At 45.3% G+C, this 19,532-nt stretch overlaps 1 protein-coding gene across 3 annotated transcripts in view; it reads left to right on the top strand.

Annotated features, from left to right (window-relative positions):
* Nucleotides 1-19,532, top strand: part of FEZ2 (fasciculation and elongation protein zeta 2) — a 40,232-nt gene that overhangs the window by 14,846 nt on the left and 5,854 nt on the right. Inside the window, exon 6 of one of the 3 annotated variants that reach the window (XM_040993065.1) lies at nucleotides 18,147-18,227. The exons of 1 other annotated variant lie outside the window; for it this stretch is intronic. In XM_040993065.1, coding sequence (XP_040848999.1) covers nucleotides 18,147-18,227 — 81 coding nt within the window. Of the gene's footprint in view, nucleotides 1-625; nucleotides 825-18,146; nucleotides 18,228-19,532 lie in introns of those variants that run through there. One more of the 3 variants, XM_040993067.1, reaches the window with a different exon arrangement.

Genomic DNA, 19,532 nt, shown 5'->3' with positions numbered 1-19,532 from the left:
TTAGGTGACAGCCTTTGGCCTCATGTTGGACAAGCTGGAATAGTATTGATTGGTAATAAGTTTTAAATGCTTGAAGGTTTGTGTTCGGATTTTATTATTTTTTATTATTTAAGTGATTCTATTCACTTAAATATCCTATCCTAGGCATTGGGTGTTAGATGAAGTAGATTTCCTTGTTGAGCCCATGATTCCTTGATTTTTTTTCCTGTGGTTAGTCGAAGACTTGTATATACTCCCACATTGGTGGTTGTGTGAGCGAATGCTGGTTTTAATCTTAGAACGTAGTGGGTGGGCCAGGGGATCCATTTTTCTCAAAGGAATTTACCTCTTTAGCTTCTGACAGTGATGCATGCTCTGATACAAATTGTGAACTGGCTATTATCACTGGCAATAATGTAAGTTCAGGCTTTGATTCAGTCTAGATTGATATTTTGAGAAGTTCCTTAGTGGAGGAGTGGATCTCATTAGCCAAGGCTGATGGAATCCTAGCTGGAGTCTGGTTCTGGATTGCTGGGCAGCTAATGAGTGTCTCCTAGGGAGAGAAGTTGACTGGGGAGCCCTTTTCATTACACTATTGGCCTATGAATATCTTTCATGTTTGCCTGAGTGTTGCATCCATTTGTAGGGCAGCATTTCTAAGGTGACTTTGCAAAAAAAAGTCTCAGATGCTGTATTTTCAAGAAATGGCAAGGTAGGTGTTTAGTTTTTCCTCCTGATTGTTGTGAAAACAAACTCACCCTTAAAAATATTAAAGGACACTGTTGTGCATTTGCATTTAAAAATATTGTGCCCTCGAAATGGCCCTACTACACCAGTGAGATTAAAATGCTTAGTTAAAAAGTTGTAGCATAGTTGACAATTTCTGCCTGTCTGCTTTGAGGGATTACGTGTGAATCCTCCATTTATTGGTGTTAAGTCTTGGCTGAGAAGAATAAATTTGTACCTAGAGGGATTTAAATCCGCCTTCTTGTAATTCCCGTGTAACAGGGGTTAGAGTGGATCCTTTGTGTAATTTTACATGGCATTTATATTGAGAAATGGATTTGGCAGGGCTGCAGTTCATATTTGCATTTTCATTGGTCTTGAAGTAGATTTGCAGTAAATTTTTTCACAATATTTGAACTTGTGAAGTTGGTTCTTAAGTCCTGGCCTACTGTTTGGATCAGAAAGTTTCGTCAGGACAGTAATGGCATGGCTCAGCTTGCAGTGATAGTTCTTTTATCTTTTGTTACCTAGAATACCAGAGAATTCCTGTCCTTACCTACAGCAGCTTAAAACCTCAGAGTTTGGGCCCAGCGCAATAGCTTAGTGGCTAAAGTCTTCGCTTTGCATGTGCCAGGATCCCATATGGGCGCTGTTCTAATTCCAGAGGTCCCACTTCCCATCCAACTCCCTGCTTATGGTCTAGCAAAGCAGCCAAGGACAGCCGAAAGCCTTGGGACCCTGCACCTGCGTGGGAGACCTGGAAGAGGCTCCTGATTCCTGGCTTTGGATCGGCTCAGCTCTGGTCATTGTGGCTGCTTGGGAAGTGAATCAACGGACAGAAGATCTTCCTCTCTGTCTCTCCTCCTCTCTGTATATCTGACTTTGCAATGAGAATAAATAAATCTTAAAAAAAAAACCCTTGGAGTTTGTAAGATAGCAGTAGGGAGCGCAAACACATCCTCGCACGAGGCATGCAGTGGGTACACAGGTTCCCCGACAACTTCTCCAGCACTGGTGTGACCCGCAGTTAGACACGAACTCTGAGCTAGCAGCCATGATTCTCGTTTCTCAAAAAATGGTGATTTTCTTATGGGCATTGTGTGTTTCCCCATTTTTCTACTATTGTTGCTCAGTATTTTCTTCCTGACATTTTGGTTTTATTGGCAGAACTTGGCCATTTTCCTCAAGTATGCATAACTTCCTCCCATGTTCCACGCTTCATGGCGACAGTACATCATGTTTAGATAGTATAGTTTTTTTAATCCATAACTGCTAGCTTGTTCTCTCTCTCTCTTTTAAAGGTTTATTTTTATTGGAAAAGCAGATTTATAGAGAGAAAGAGACAGAGGGGAAGATCCTCTGTCCACTGATTCACTCCCCAAGTGGCCGCAACGGCCGGAGCTGAGCTGATCCAGAGCCCGGAGCCTCTTCCGGGTCTCCCTCGCAGGTGCAGGGTCTCAAGGCTTTGGGCCGTCCTCGACTGCTTTCCCAGGCCACAAGCAAGGAGATGGACGGGAAGTAGGGCAGCTGGGATTAGATGGAGAGACAGACATCTTCACTTCTCTGGTTCACTCCTCAAATGGCTGGAGCTGAGCTAATCCAAAGCCAGGAGCTTCTCCTGGGTCTCCCACATGGGTTTACAAGGCTTTGGGCTATCTTCAATGCTTTCCCAGGCCACAAGCAGGGTGCAGGAAGGGAAGTGGAGAAGCCATGATATGAAGCATCTCAGTGCTAACATTGTGTCAGGCCCTAGCTTGTTCTCTTTAGAGAGACTCTAATGGAGTAGTTCATGGGAATTGAGCAGAACTAAACTTTTTTTTAAAGATTGATTTATGGATAGTGTAGTGAGCAGAGTTGCTGTCTGCATCCACTGGAATCCTAGTTTGTTTTCTCAGCTGCTCCACGTCTAATCCAGATCCTTGTTGATGTGCCAGGAAAGGCAGCAGAGGATGAGTCAAGTGCTTGGGCCTTTGCACCACGTGGGAGACCCGGAGGAGGAACCTGCCTTCAGGCTGGCCCAGCACTAGCCATTGGGTTATATGGAAAGTGAGTCAGTGGAGAATGTTTTTCTGTCTCCCCACTTCCCACTTGCTCTCTGTAACTCTGTTAAGTAAATAAACAAATGTTTTTTCATTTATTTACGATACAGTTCTATAGACTCAGGGATTTCCCCTCCACTGTCCCCAGTTCCCCCTCCTACCCCTGATTTCCCCTGTGCTATTGTAGTAGTGTAGTCCTTCATGAACAGTCACAGGTCCATCATTCTGCTATTTAATTGTAGGTATAAACAGTGATAGAAAATCCAGTATCCTATTGTCAAGCTATATTTAGCAGTTTCATTAGGAGTGCATCTTTTATTCAGGAGTAGAGATGCATACAGAAGTGTAGCTTTACTTCTTGATGCACTAATCTCCATTATACAGTCCCTCTAGGTGATAAATGCATGCACGTTTACCTCTGCATCTGTTGATGTCGTATTTTGCGTGAGGTTTGCCTTACATTGGAGAGACCATAAAACTCTCAATAAATAAATCTAAAAGATTTATTTGGAAGAGTTACGGAGAGGGAGGGAGGGAGGGATGAGAGTTCCTTCATGTGCTGATTCAGTTCCCATATGGCTGAAAAAGTCAGCGCCAGGCCAGGATGAAGCTAGGAGTCATGAGTTGCATCCAGGTCTTCCAAGTGGGTACATGGGGCCCAGACACCAGGGCCATCCTCTGCTCCTTTTCCTAGAGCACTGGCAGAGAGCTGGATTGTAGTGGAGCAGCTGGGACAGCAGTCTGTGCCCATATGGGCAGTTAGCATCACAGCAGGTGGTTTTACCCCCTGTGTTGTCACAGCAGTCCACAGTTAGATTTGGGGCACATCATGTTTTGCAGATTTGATGCTGTGAATAAGATTGGAGGCCTCGAGCGTGTCGAGAACATTAGAAAACTTCATGAGAACATGATCATGTATTCCATATTAAAGATCATAGTGGTTACCTTATAAAGGTGATCTGCTACCTTTATTTGAGTTTAAAAAAATATTTTTTTGTTCACTTATTTGAACTGTAGAGTAACAGATCTTTCATCTGCTGGGTCATTCCCCAGATGCCAGCGAGAGCCTGAACCAGGCCACAGTCAGGAGTCAGGCCCTCCATGCAGGTCTTCATTGTGGATGGCAGGAACCCAAGTACTTAGCCATCATCTCGCCTCCCAGACCTGTTAGCAGAAGGCCGAATCAGAAATATGGAATAGTGGGTCTTGAACCAGCCGTGCTGACATGGGATGTGGGAGATTTGACTGGTGACTTCATCCACTGAGCCACAATGCCTGTGCATGAGTTTTCATTTTTACAGTAGCCATAGTGTTGCATGTTGGGAAAAATATGACAGTGTTCATTCATTCGGCAGATGTTCGTGGAATGCCTTCCTTGTGCCAGGTACTGTTGGAGACGCAGTGACAATAAGATACAGCCCCCACCCTTGTGGGGCTCTGGTGAGGGAGAAAGGCAGGAAGAGGAAAGAGTCTGAATGGGCAGGTGGTCTCAGGTGTGGTAATGTCATGGTGAAACCCAGAGGCTAGTCAGGTGGTCGGTAGTGATGCTGCAAGGCAGTCCTGTAGGCAGGTGACCAGGGCAGCGCTGCCCGACACTGTCCAGCCCCTGGGTTGAGGGCAGGCCTGAGGAGTAGAGCGCTTTGGGAGGTGGACTCAAGAGGGATGGCTTTTATTTTCTTGTCCTGCTTTGCAGTACCTGGAGGAACAGAGGGTGGGGGGTGCTTGGGGAGCTCTGTCTGTGTATCAATATGAGGACCTGTGTGTGTTAAGATTTATTTATTTTTAGTTGAAAGGCACATTTACACAGAGAAGGAGAGCGAGGTCTTCTATCAGCTGGTTCACTCCAGCTGGCCTCAATGGCCAGAGCTGGGCTGGTCTGAAGCCAGGAACCTGGAGCTTCTTCTGGGTCTCCCACATGAGTTTAGAGTTTAGATGGCTTTGGGCCATCTTTTTCTGTTTTCCCAGGTCATTAGTAGGAAGCTGGATGGAAAAGTGAAGCAGTCTGAACTCAAATCAGCACCCAGATGGAATGTTGGCACTGCAGGGAGAGGCTCAACCTGTTACACCATGGTGCTGGCACCTCCATGTGTTTCTTTGAGCTGAGCATGCTGTTTTGGCTTTGGTGCTGTTATGTATTCCACTCCCTTCATCCGGAAGGGACCTTCTCCTTACCTCTCCTGTCCACTCCAGGGATTTCCCCCCACCCCCTTCAGTCTTCCAGATCCTGGTCAAGCATTGTCCTGCTTTCCTGAACATGACCCTCTCTTCGATGCAGAATTAACTCCTCCTCTTCTTGGGTTAGTAGTATTCCTCAATTCATTCTATCAGCAATGTAATATCATATTACAATTTTTTGTCTTAATGCACATCTCTCCTGGGAGTTCCGAGGGATAGGAGATTTAACTTTTTTTTTTTAAAGATTTATTTTTATTATTTTTTTATTGGAAAGGCGGATATACAGAGAGGAGGAGAGACAGAGAGGAAGATCTTCTGTCCGATAATTCACTCCCCAAGTGAGCCGCTACGGCCGGTACTATGCCAGTCCGAAGCCAGGAGCCTCTTCCGGGTCTCCCACGCGGGTGCAGGGTCCCAAAGCTTTGGGCCGTCCTCGACTGCTTTCCCAGGCCACAGGCAGGGAGCTGGAAGGGAAGCGGGGCTGCCGGGATTAGAACCGGCACCCATATGCGATCCAGGGCGTGCAAGGCGAGGACCTTAACCACTGCGCCACCGTGCCGGGCCCGAGATTTAACTTTATCCTGAGATCCAGTATTAGATACTTAATACATTTCTGCTGAATAAGTGAGCAGATGAAAGGTGAACTGTTTCCGCTCTAGACTCCTCTGCCAGGTGACAAACCCTGAAGAGTGTTGAATCAGCATTTTTGGGTTGAATGCCATGATTGAATTCTCGCCCCCATGGGTATGAACACCTTTGAGTGTTGGAGGGATTCAATGAAATAGTGTAAGGCTGGCATACATGAGTAAATGCTAGTCATTCTGTATGTCCAGCTGCCTACCAGACATTGCCCCTTGATCTCTCGGATCTCTAATCTTCCCAGTTACTCTGTAGAATGTAACTCAGTGATATCCAAGTGACCACCTGCCCACACTGCCCAGCCTTTTCATAATGTTGACCCGATAGGCAGAACGTATTAGAAGTACAAGATTTATCTGTCAACTGTTTCTATCTTATGAGTATTCCAGTTGGACAGATTTGAGATGTACCTCACACACTGCCTTGTGAAGGTGTATGGGTTTCTGCTGTTACAGAATATTCTGATTTGTAACTCTTGGTTCCTGGTGCGATGGCTCAATGGCTAAATTCTCAATTTGCAGGCGCTGGGATCTCTTAGGGGTGCTAATTTGTGTCCCAGCTGCTCCACTTTCCAGCACCCTGCTTGTGAGCCTGGAAAAGCAGTTGGGGATGGCCCAAAGCCTTGGGACCCTGCACCCACCTGGTACACCCAGAAGCAGCTCCTAGCGCCTCTCTTTTGGGGAGTGAACCAGGAGACAGAAGATCTTTCCATCTCGCCTCCTTTCTTTGCATCTACCTTTTCAATAAAATAATGCTTCAAACCAAACCAACTTAGTTGGTTTAAATCTCATTTCTGATAGGACACAGGTTTCCTGAGGGCTCATTTGCATCATTTCCCTGGCATACCACCTAATTCCAAGTTTGTACGGATCACTCAATGCCTGTTGATTGCATCTAAGCTTCACTGTACGGGAGATGGCATCCATGAGAATTGGAGCTGTGGTATTTAAATTATTAATGTTCAATTACAGTTTTGTTTTTAATTGGTTGGCTCGGGCATGTTTTATCAAGCATATTCATAGGTCACTGAATTGCAGTGGGAGCTTCTGTGAGTACAAGAAGAAATTGAAGCATTGATTTAAAACTTGGGCTTGGAGAGGCTAGCACAGTCGCTCAAATCCTCCACCTGCAGGGGCTGGCATCTAATATGGATGCTGGTTCTGTTTTAAATTTTTAAATTTTATTTTTGATGGGTGTTTACATAGTTGAGAAGTATGCATACGCACGTGAACTGCTAATTAGGGTGGGAAGGGTTAAGGTATAGGAGAAAGTGGATAAGACTATTGTTCGCAGTTTTCTTCCTGTATCCAGCATCCTGACTGCATCAGTACTCAGGAATGGGGGACAAGAACCCGATGTCATCCCAGAGTCCCTGATGTGGAGCGTACCCTGAGGGTATTGTTCAGGTGGTTTCGATAGTTCTGGGATGTGGCTGATTTCGTTGCTCCACAGATGAGGAAATCGATTATTCCAAGGTCCATTGGCTGACAAAGTTCAGCCCAGAGTCTCCATTCACCCAGATACTTGTTGTCAATGCTTAGTCGGCAGAATTGTCCAATTTGCTCTGTTCTTCATGGTGCTAGATGTCATCTCCAGGCCTCAGTGATCTGTCACGTCCCTCAAGTGCATCTGGGCATATCTTCAACTGCACCATTTTCAGCAACTGAAGTGGCTCGGTTCTGACACTTGCACTCCACACTCAGACCACAGAGCCTGCCATTCTTGCCATGGTTGGGGTTTTGAGTCCAGCAGTTCAGTTGGGAAGGTCCCCAAAGAAACCCCAGACCTGACTCCTGTGTGCTAGTCAGCATGGGGTCTGGCTCAGTCTGTCACCCACGTTGGCTTACACACACACACTGGTGTTGCAGTTGCTGGGGCAGTTCTATCATCAGCCCCATCTCTTACAGAAACAAATGGATGCTGTGGCGCAGTTCATCCCTGCCAACCGCATACTCCGCTATCATGTACACCAGTGGAAACTTGAGCCCAGTTGGAGTGACCCCCCAGTGGCTCCTACCAGGCCTGTCCCAGCCCTGGCTCCTGTATATGACAGTGTGTATGTAGACTGGTCTGTCCCACATCGCATTCAGCTTTTGTGCATAATTTAGATTTGTGAAAAGTGACAAAAAGCATTGTGAACTCCATCTACGGGTGTTTGTAGCTAAAATGCTCTCCATGTTGTATCTGGAATTTATCATAATGTTGCCGTGGTTTAGCTTAAGTGTGTATTAATTGTCTCTTTCTGTGGGGCTGCCTGAGCTAGAGTGCTACCCGCAGACAGTGAAGCCTTGACCTGTCCAGATCCAAGGTATGTGTGCCAGACAGGCTCCCTGCTTGACGAGGACCTTGATGCCATGGGAGAGTCCCAGCAGCTGGGTGAGGAGGGGAAGCTGGCCGGGCTCTGCAGGTGATTGTCTGTGGAGCAGGCAAAAGAATTTACGATGTTACCAGTCCCCTGGGACACTGTATGTGCACCCAAGTTCTCTGAAAAGCAGTGATATGCCAGGAAGTTATTACGGGATACATAGAGCATTCCTAAGTAGCAGGAAAGAGTTTTAAAATTACTGAGATTATTTTACACTAGTATTAGAAGCTTTCAAAATGTTTGCTAATAATTGATTTAATTTCTGTGTTGCATAAGATATTCAAGATCTTTAAATACAAAATGTTGATACTGTTCCACTTAGCTCCTACCTTTGAAAATCACTTCTTTATGCTGAGTGAGCTTATAAAATAATCTTTTTTTATTTAATATATTTTTATTTTGAATTTTGAATTGTGGTACAGTTTTGTGTAGGCTGGGATTCCCCCCCAAACTCCCACCTGCATCAGATTTTTCCCATTTTTTTTTAAAGATTTATTTATTTATTGGAAAGTCAGATATAAAAACAGGAGGAAAGACAGAGAGGAAGATCTTCCGTCCCACGATTCACTCCCCAAGCGAGCGCAACGGCCAATACTATGCTGATCCGAAGCCAGGATCCAGGAACTTCCTTCGGGTCTCCCACGTGGGTGCAGGATCCCAAGGCTTTGGGCCGTCCTCGACTGCTTTCTCATGCCACAAGCAGGGAGCTAGATGGGAAGCGGGGCCACCGGGATTAGAACTAGTGCCCATATGGGATCCTGGCGCGTTCAAGGTGAGGAGTTTAGCCACTAGGCCACACCACCGGGCCTGATTTTTCCCATTTTGTTACAATAGTGTAGTCCTTCATAAGGAATCATAATTCTATCAGTCTCTTATTTAAGTGTAGTCTGAAATTGTTGGTACAAACAATGTCAGACAGTCCAGCATCCCATTGTCTACACATGTCCAATAGTTTCATTGGGAATAAATAATTTCTTTTAAAGACTTATTTTTATTGGAAAGGCAGATATATATAGAGAGAAGGAGATAGAAGACTCTTCTGTCTGCTGGTTCATTCCCTTGCAAGTGGTCACACCGGCCAGGCCTGAGCTGATCCAAAGCCAGGAGCCTCTTCTAGATCTCCCCCCACGCAGGTGCAGGGTTCCAAGGCTTTGTGTTGTCCTCGACTGCTTTCCCAGGTCACAGGCAGGGAACTGGATGGGAAGTGGAACGGTTGGGATTAGAACTGATGCTCATATGGGATCTTGGCCCTTGTAAGGTGAGAACTTTAGCCACTAGGCTACTGTGCCTGTCCCCAAAATAATAATCGAATATTCAAAATATCTTCATGTATTTATATGCCTTGGCATAACTCCTATTTTCTAATTGTATCTGCCTTTTGGGAAAGATTCATATTAAAATTATTTGATTTAAGGTTTCAAAACAAAGTATTACTCTTATATCCTGTTATCAACTGAATATTTTTAGTTATACTTTTACATTTGTATGTTTTCATTTTGTTTCTCATTTTGTGTTATTTTAAGAGTTCTAATTTAAGAAATATAACTATTTCCCTATGCATTAATGCAAGGGTGCTCTGAAAGTTCCTGGAAAATGGAATTAGAAGATAATTTATTTTGGTGCCAAATTTTTGATATATGCATACAGGGGTCTTCAAAAGTTCATGGAAAATAAAAATGAAAAACCGGCCAGAATGTCACATGTTTTTGCACCAATAAAATATATTTTGTTTTCTATGCATTTTATGGAATTCCTGTGTTTGAGAAGTAAATCATTCAAATGATTGCATATAATGTGATTTTTATAAAGGATAGTGAAGGAAAAAGATTAAATGAGAGTAGGTCAGAACTAGATGAAAAGCATCTCTTGCTTCCTTTTCCCAGCCTTGAAAGACTTCCTGGGGAGCCGGAGATCTGTGCCAGTTGGTGTCAGATGAGGCTGGGAGAACCTTGGTGCAAGAGTGTGCACCTGCTTCCTGGCCACTCCTCGGCTTTCCTTAGCCCTGTAGGAGTGGATCGTGGGAAGCCATTTGAGCTGGTGAATAGGCAGTGCAAAAAATGAGTTGCTCTGTTTAGGCTGCTAGAGAATCGACAAGGTGTAGCACTATTAGCTGAGTCTGGTTGCTCTTTGCTAGCTCTTTTTATTGCTCAGAAAGACCTTGAATTATCAAATTGTTGCCTGAGTGCTGTTGAAGGTTTCTTATTTTTTTATAAAGAGAACTTGAAATACGGTTTTGCTGCTCTGGAGTGAAGTAGAAAATGAAGCTAATTCTCTTCGGGAACACTCTGTCACTCTGGCCCTTTAAAAGGAATAGAAAGAAGACTTGAATCCTAATGTTTGCGGAATCCTCTGTTTGCCATGGTTTGTTTCATGTAATCCTCATTGTCCCTGTAAAGTGTGCCTACCCTGTCACCTTTGCCACAGCAGCAGCAGTGCACGGCAGAAGCCCAGCCCGCATGGGAGTGACGCTGTGTGGTTAGGTACAAGCTCACCTGAGGGCTGGAGTCTTCCTCTAGGCGGCCATGCAGACTTGCAGTGTTAAGGCCCTGGAGATCTTGCCCCATTTCTTCGTGTTTCAGGTCTTTTAATAATCTTTCCTGTCTTGTTTATACATTGTTGCTCCTGGTTTTGTCTGAGAGAAGTTTGTGCAAAAGGAGTGATGTTGAGACTTTTCTTTCCAGTCGTGCCAGGAAAGGGAATGTTGGGGAGGCACCGGTGAGGACCCTCCGTGTAGACATGCTGCCCGAAACCTCCTTGCCACCGGACTCTGTACTGGGCCAATAGCAGGGGAACCATGTCTAGCTACTGCTGTAATGCTGCTTCCTGCTTATAAATGGGCTCATTTCAAAAATGCCATGTGGAGAGGGGCATTTCGCAGAACCGTGAACTCCCGTCTAAAGAAAAGGGGCGGATGGGCGGATTTTAGGAGACCACTGGGATCCCAGTCCTCTCCGGCTTTTTCCTTTCAATTGGAGCCTGTGGATTCCCACTCTGAGTTTGGAAAGGGTGGGTTACGCGGAGGTGGGGGTCGAATGCTTTTGTTTTACCAACACCGCAGAGGATTATTGTAATTAAACTATAGCAAATTCGATGTCCTTGATTTCATCTCAGTTTGTAACCCTGGGACTTAGTCCTGTCACCATCTTGGGATGACTGTGTTGTTTTTACCATAAGAATTACTCAGAACTCTGTGCATCTACCTTTCTAATAAAAATAAATTTTGTAAAAAAAAAAAAAAAAACTCATCAAAGAAGGCTTCCCTTCCTCCCTCCCAGTCTGTTTCTCTGTGCCTCTCCCCACCCCCTGATAGCATTTAAGCATCCAGAAAAATCTCCCCTCTGGCCCAGTTAAGCCCCATAAGCACCTAATAATACCACATCTGCTTGCAGGGTTGTAAATGTAGTCTTTCTAAATGAGGTGACGTTTACTTAAAGGTAAATTTAATTTCCCTCTGGGGTTTTATCTCTTTAAAATTCACTTTGCCTTCCAAAAGGCTGTATCATCCCTTGGAATTTATAGAGCACTTGTACAACAGCATCTATTGCGTGTTCCCTACAGCTCCTCTCTTACCTCACTGCTCTCCGAGCCTTTGTCTTGCTGGTTTGTTGCTCTCTACCTGCCACTGTTTTATTGTCCCCTAGCCTTCTATTTCTTGGTTTCTCTGTTTTGCAAACCAAACCAGCAAGATTATTTTATCTTACTTTATTAATGTCATGTTGATTTCCTGGACTGAACTGCTCGGTGGGCTTCCCCTGAATTCCATTGTTGACTCCTTGGACAACTGACTTTATTTCCTGTCTTGTCATCTTCTCCTTACACTTGGATTACTTTTGCCTTTTGGCGCTCTCTCTCTCTCTCTCTCTCCTCTCTTTCTTTCTGCTTCCATGAAAAATACCTGGATTTACTTTTGCAACTCTCAGGCAAACTTTTATTGATTCTCAGTTATGTTCCACGCCTGCGTGTTATGAATGCAGAATAAACCTCAAGTGTCCAGGGACCTGCTACATATGGGATGTGGACTGGGATGACAAATGATACCGTGTACATCAGTGTGGTGATTCCCAGGCCATTTTATCCTCACAGGTCATTAGTGTCTGAGAGCATCTGTCATCATCATCAGTGGCGAGGGTGAGGACAGTGCTACTGGCAGCGTTGGAAGCAGAAAGGCTGCTCAATATTCTCCAGCCTATATGTCTCCCACAACAAAGAGTGATTTGACTGAAAATGTTAACAGCATGAAGTTGAGAAATCTTAGGTGTGGCATAATTGCCATTTTCAAACAGTGTTCCTATTTTCAGTATTCTCTGGCTTGGTTTGTGGTGCAGGTGCACCTGCAGTACCATTGTCTGTGTTTAGGAGTCTGGGCAGGCTGGCTGCATGCTGTCAACAGGTGGGAGGTGGATGGGGCACAGGCATCAAGGACAGGGGGTGTTTTCTCTGTGCCCACCTTGGGGTGGCCCTCAGGACTTGTAGGCAATGGCAATTCCTTCATTGTGTTTCATGCTACAGGGCAAAGGAGCAAGTCACCCAAGAAGAGACCGTGGCTTTGTGTGACATTCCAAGGCTTTTGGATTTCAAAGTCTGTTGGAAACCAAACTTGGGTTTTGAAGTAGGATAGCTACGTGTGTAGGTTTGCCTTTGGGAAGGGAGGCTTCAGTGGTTTCAAGGAGAACTGGTTGGAAGGAGGTGGCTAGCAATGCAGAGTTGATTTAAGTGATTGTTGCAGTCATGCAGGTTGGAACTGGACTGAGGAAAATAGCTGAATTTGAGAGGTATTAAGGGGATTGAATTGATTGAGATACCAAGGAAAGAGAGTTACAGTCAGATCTGTGATTGCAGACTGGAGCAAGCATGGATAGAACACAAAGACCCCCTTGCCCACAGAGAGACAGGAAGTCCTGGCAACAGGAGCTGTATCTTTGCAGGATGTCTGTGCTGGGGATCAGCTCTCTAGGTAGTCCCATGGCCCACGAGTTAAGTCATCCAATTCCAGCCCATCCAGCTGACAGTGGGGCAGGGGACAGGGGTGCTGCAGGAAACTCCTTACAGGAGGAAACAGGGAGTAGAGTCAGCGGCTACTGTGTCACACCCTGCAGGGGGGCAGCAGCCAGCCTCTTGCACACCAGTTGCAGAGCCAGTGCCTCTGGTGGCAGTCTGTCTGCTTTGGGCTTTGCTTCTGAAAAGATCTCCTTTGCCCACTGCCCTTCCTGGCTTATTTGGAATGGGGGCGTCAGTCATAATTTAGCTCAGCTGTCATCTCCCCAGGGAGTTATTTTTTTTTCCCAGTGGCTTCCTGGAATAGTGAAGGTACCCAGTTTTAATTGCCCCATTGCAGCTCCTGACAAGGCATGTGTTTGCTGTAGTTACTTGATTTCTACATTGGTTTTTTTTCTTTTTGTGGCTCCTTGCTATGGAATATAAAGTCAGGAGGGACCTTGGTTACTTTGTTTATGTTGAATCCTTAATCCTTGGAATACTCTCTGGCTCAATGTGTATTTTGAGAGGGGTATAGGATGCTGAAGGAGGAATAGACTTTTTTGTTTGGTGCAGGAGAGGAGGATGAATTCAGTTTTGCACGTGAGTTTTAGGAGTATAAGTATGGAATTCAGATGTGTCCAGTAGGCCTTCACAAATGCAACAGTGGAGATGTCCAACTGCACTTGTATATTAAACACACAGGATGGATGTTCAGGAGGGAAGTTACAAGAAAGGCAGCTAATGTTTTCTGTGTGTATCCCAGGGGTCACTCTGTTCACGGCACTGTAGTCATTTTGGGCAGGTGGAGATGTAGACTGATGAAGGCAGAAGTTGACGTTACTGAGTGGTGGTGTCCAGAGCGTGACTGAGAAGTGAATAGGGACAAAATCCTAGGTAAGGCTGATCCATCTCAGAAGGAGCAAGTGGAGAGGGGGTGAAGGTCAGGGGGACTGTGGTATTGAAGAATCTAGAGAAGGGGAGGAGAGATCGTCTGTGGGCTTTAGTGGCAAAGAAGTGTCCCTGGAAAGAACTGTTTCGGGAAACTCTGAGGACAGGAGACTGGAGGATGGTGTGAGAGTTTGGAATGTTGTAGGAAGGCTGCTGGAGCAGGAGCATTTGAGGATTCTGTGAAGGTGGACATCAGCACTGTTTGATTTCTGGGCAGTGGGCAGGTCCTCTTTATGGCAACGAGCATTCCGTGGATGGATGTTCTCAGCCATGTCTTTTTGGTTTTGTTCGTTTTTTTGTTGGGTTTGTTGGTTGGTTTCCCAGGCCTCTGGATTCTCCTGTTCTGTAGTTTTTCCAGAGGAACAAGAGGCAGGAGACCCTTGCTTCCCTGGTTTGTCGATGGGCAAATAGAATAGGCAGGAGACGGCGGCGCTTGTGGGCCACAGCTCTTGCCTCAGCGCTCATCTCTGCAGAGTGGGCGGCTCCGACCGAGTCTTCCTTTTGCCTTTTTTCATTAGCATCAGTTTCACGATTTCTCATGTTACTTTGGCTTCTCTCCAGCACATTTTCTTTTATTCTTTCTTTTTAAAAAGATTCGTTTATTTATTTGAAAAGATTAGAAGGAGGGAAAGAAATCGGTTGATCTTCCATCTGCTCGTTCATTCCCCCAGATGACAGCAGTAGCTTGGCCAGGCCAAGCTGAGGCCCAGAGCCAGGCGTTTCATCTGGGTCTCCCCCATGCGAGGCAGGAACACTACTTGGGTCTTCTTTTGGTGTTTTTCCTAAGGCTATTAGCAGGTAGCTGTTCAGAAGTGGAGGATCTGGGACTCACACCAATGTCCGTATGGGACTTAATGTGCTATGCCACAGCACTGCCCCTTTGAGCACATGTCCACTTAGTTCTATTAAGGGTCAGTTTCTGGTTATAGGAAAGCCAGCTTTCACAAGTAGCCTGTCAGTGGTTGAAATGGCACAGCAATGCTGGCTTCCCAATAATAAGAAAAATTGGAGCTGGGGTAGTGGCACACAGGCTAATCCTCTATTTGTGGCATCAGTATTCCATATGGGTGCTGGTTCGAGTCCCAGCTGCCTCACTTCTGATCCAGCTCCCTGCTTATAGCCTGGGAAGGCAGTGGAGAATGGTTCAAAGTCTTTGAGCTCTTGTATTATGTGGAAGACCTGGGGGGGGGGGAAGCTCTGGCTTCAGTTTGGCTCAGCTTCTGCCACTGTGGCCATTTGGGGAGTGACACTGCAGAGGAATCTGTCTTCTCACTTTATAACATCTGCATTTCCAATTAAAGTACATGAACCTGTCTTAAAAAAAGGAAAACTAAAATGTGGATTGTCTCATGGAAGAAAACATTTGTATCTTCTTTTTTGGTAGTGATGAAAATTAGGTTTCTGATTGGTAAACTATAAGCTAGTGTTTTTGGAATGAATGTGTTATCCAGATATAAAGTGAACCTTAGTTTCCAGCTTTTGAATTCTACAATGTTTTCCTTTGAAATATAGTGGATTTATGTATAGTTTTAGTAAGCCCATAATAATGGAGCCTGGTTATATAGTTGAAAATAAGCAATTTTCTCTTTCTGTATTAAGGGAAGCATATTGGATTGTATGAATGAAAAGGTGTTTTGGATAATAGTTTCAAATAATTTTTATTGTGGACTCCAGAGCCTACCATCTGACCTCTTTTTGATGCTGTGTTTCCAAAACAGTGAAGGCGTTGTATGCTAGTTTAGTGCAGGTTTTCTCCCATCACTGGTCATGGCCAGGGAAGCATCTGATTCTGCTAAAGGAGAGCGGTGTGCCCATCTGTAAGAGACAGGGCAGGGACCAGCTTGATGTAGGAGGGGCAGAGTAGTTTAGGCTCCTCAAGACAGTAAAATATGACACTCAGACTAACATCACTGAGTTTTGTAACTTGGTACAGAGGCCTGTTATATGTTCTCTCAAGGAATAAACTGTTTGGCAATTTCTATGTATATTTAACATTTGTTGTTTTTGAAAGAATGGGAGAAGACACAGAGACAGAGGCACCTTTGATCTGGCTTACTTCCCGAATCACCACTGTACCCAGGACTGAAGCAGGCCAAAGCCAGGACCCGGAGCCTCGTCCAGGTCTCCTACGTGTGTTGCAGGGCCCAAGTGTCTGGTCCATCGTTTGGTACTGGCTCCAGGCCCTTAGTAGAGAGCTGGATTTGAAATGAAGCAGCTGGGACATCAACTGCTGCCCATGTGGATGCTGGTCTCCTAGGCAACTCCATCACGACTCCTTTACCTTCTTAGAACTTACTGAGGATCCTGAAGAGCTTGAGTTTTTATAGGTTGTATTATCAGCATTTATTGTACTCAAAGTTAAAAGTGATAATATTAAAAATACTGATTTTGGGGATAGCAATATAATAAGTTATGTTGCCACCTGCAATGCAGTGGCATATGGGCTCTGGTTCAAGTTCTGGTGACTCCGTTTCTGATCCAGCTCTCTTCTAATGTGCATGAGAAAGCAGTGGAGGATGGCCCAAGTCCTTGGCACCCAGCACCCATGTGGGAGACTCAGGAGGAGCTCCTGGCTTTGGCCTGCCCTGGCCACACCTGTTGCAGCCATCTGGAAGTGTACCAGCTGATAGAACGTATTACTTGCTCATTTGCTCTCCTTTTCTCTCTTACAATGCCTTTCAAATAAACGCAATGTTAAAATACCAGAAATCCATTAACTTTGACATAAGTCACATTAACTATTTGTAAAAAGATAACAATGCTATTTTGTGTACCTTGAAAATCTCGTTAGCTTAATGGGAGAAGCCAGCATTTCTGGCTAGAGTCTCAGATGCACTTCTGTCGATTCAGCGCATCGTTGGGAAGATCTCTCCAAGTTAGGCAAGGATGTGAGTGAAAATGATAAATTACATCTGAGCATTAAGAAAAGATTCTCGGGACCTCCTGGGGATGGGGTCTGTCACACTTTGAGAACAACTGGACTAAGAATTATACATTTCTGGAGGACAGAGACCATCGCCTTGACTTCCTTCTACATCGTGGGGCCTAGTAAATACTCTTTGCTTCTTCAGATCTGTTTAGCATCCTGGGAAAAGGAAAGAGCTAGTGAGTCAGGTGTCTACTTGCTTTCTCAAAGCCTGTAGGCTTCCTCCTCCTCCACACTCTGGACTCAGCCACCTCCAAGCTGCTGCTGGCCTCTGCCTGATGACATTGTAGACTGGAAGAGAAGTGGTTTAGGAAAACGTATTCCCTCCTCAGTACGATGAATTGTAGGAAGTTTGGAGGTTGCTGGGAGAAAGATGTTCAAGTTGTTTCCTAGAAACAGATTGGAGTGGAAATGTCTAGGCAGAAGTTTGGGGAATCTGGCTGGCAAGCGGGATCCATGCTGCTGTCTGGGAAGCATATGGCATTTTCCAATTTACATTTTCTGTGCTGAGACAGTGGCAGGTTCTGGAAGAGTGAGTGGGAAGCCCCAGTGGCTTTCCAAGTTAACAGCATTTTTATTTGCCAAATGTTAGGTTCATGTTCTCAGAAACTGATGGTGGAGTGATACAAACTTGGGCTGAAAGATGCATATTGTTAGGATTATTATTTTTTTAAAAGATTTATTTAGTTTTATGGGAAAGGCAGATATCCAGAGAGGAGGAGAGACAGAGAGGAAGATCTTCCGTCCGATGTTCACTCCCCAAGTGGCCCCAAGTGGCTTGAACTGAGCCAATCTGGAGCCAGGAGCCTCTTCCAGGTCTCCCACGCAGGTTCAGGGTCCCAAATCTTTGGGCCTTCCTCCACTGCTTTCCCAGGCCACAAGCAGGGAGCTGGATGGGAAGCAGGGCCGCTGGGATTAGAACTGGTGACCATATGAGATCCCGACACGTTCAAGGTGAGGACTTCAACTGCTACGCTATCATGCCTGGCCCAGGATTAAGTTTTTAGATTTTTGAGAACATCTAGGTAAACGGTATCAAAAGGTATCGTGAAAGTGATGTGTTGAATTTTGTAGGAAGCAAGCCGGTATACAACTGACAGTGTTGGTGTGGGACAGACTTACCAGCTCCATCTGGAGACATGTTCATGAAGAGAATAGCATAGAATCAGTTGCTGTCACCTTGAACTTGCAAAGCAGTGAAAGCCACAGCATTTTGAAAGAACTGGTTTTGTCTGCTGCTTGATCTGAGCAAATGGCATTGTCTAATTGCTTGCCTCTCGGGCACATGGCGTCATCGCAGAATGTTCTTACTAATCGTCTCTGAACTTCTCTCTGTCCTTTTCTTCCGGGGGGCGCATGTTGCTGCCTTTAGCGCTTCAGCATGGAGGGCATCTCAAGTGTCATTCAGAACGGCCTCCGCCACACCTTTGGAAATCCGGGTGGAGAGAACCAGGTGCTCCGTTATCCTTACTTTCCCGCCTTTTTCATTGTGTGTGTAAGTGAAGACCCCCTAGAAGCTGGCAGTTTCACTAATTTACTAAAGTCACTGCTGAAGAGAGAGAAATGCAGTGTTGAGTGCATGCTCAGTGCATTGTGATAACAGAATTTCTCCTGGGAGGGGAAGTGTCCTCCCAGTTGGGCAGTAGATTAAATGTTAAGATGTGCTTTAGAGCTCTGCATTTCTCTTACCTTGAAATGAACAGATACTAACATTTTGACATCATGGATCGTGCGGGTAGAAAATCTGATTGAATAGAATGAACTAGAATTTGCTCCTCGAATCCTGACGGTCTGTGAAACAGGATCGCATTTTTGAGGAAAGCAAACCCAATATTCGTACCGTTGAAAGTTGTGTTCTGAGAGTTAAGAAAAAAATATGTACAGAGTATAGCTTAATCTCCTTTACATGAAATTCCAGTGTTTTTAAAGTTTATCCTATGGCCAGCCAGTACAGTTGTTGGCCAAAGGAAGCATGCATGAGGCATTGGTTATGTTCAAATCATGTATTTGTGAATGTATAATGGAGTTAGATTTTTATTTGCATTTTTAATAATTAGCTTAATGTGCTGAAAATTCCCTTTCACCATCGGATATTTTCACTTTCAGAAGGAGATCTCAAAGTTAGCTCTTAGGTGAAGCTCATAAAGGCGTACAGTACGTGTGACTCGCAGGCAGGTTATCCAAACGATGCCTGGGTCCATTACTGAGCATTCGTGCTGCAGATGCCTGCCACCTAGGAAGGGAAATGACATCAAAGAGGGCAGGTTCATGCTGCCATTGGTAACTCTTCAAGGGGCTGGATGGCAGGGAAACTTACAGATGGGCATGGCACGAGAGAGCAGGGCAGGGCAGGGCATCCAAGGGCTTCCGCAATTGCTCGCCACGTGCGCAGCCAGTGAAGCCCTGTGTGGACGAGCAGCACGTTTGGGCTGCACAGGCGAGCCTCACCTTGGCAATGTACATGTGGAAAACACGTTGCTGCAGCAGGTGTGTTAAAGATGAAGCCATCCCTCCTTAGGACTTTTCTGGAGCTGGTGGTCCAGTTGCTGCTAGGCAGTTTTCTCTTATGCCATTCTTTATGAGTGGGATAAGATCCCAGAGGAAGCGTTTGAAACAGAGCCGAGGTCTAGGGTAGGGGGCTGCATGGTGGCTGGAGAAGAGCAGATTCCGAGCACATGGTGGTGACTTTCTGCATGAGCAGGTGCAAAGTGCACTGTACTCTTTTTGGGGGGGGCCGGAGGCACCCAAATAGGAGAAT

The sequence above is a fragment of the Ochotona curzoniae genome, unplaced genomic scaffold, assembly GCF_017591425.1.
Source record: "Ochotona curzoniae isolate NIBS_2020 unplaced genomic scaffold, NIBS_Ocur_1.0 contig_883, whole genome shotgun sequence".
NCBI lineage: Eukaryota > Metazoa > Chordata > Mammalia > Lagomorpha > Ochotonidae > Ochotona > Ochotona curzoniae.
The sequence above is the reverse complement of the archived record's forward strand: the minus strand, read 5'-3'. Positions and strand labels throughout refer to the sequence as shown.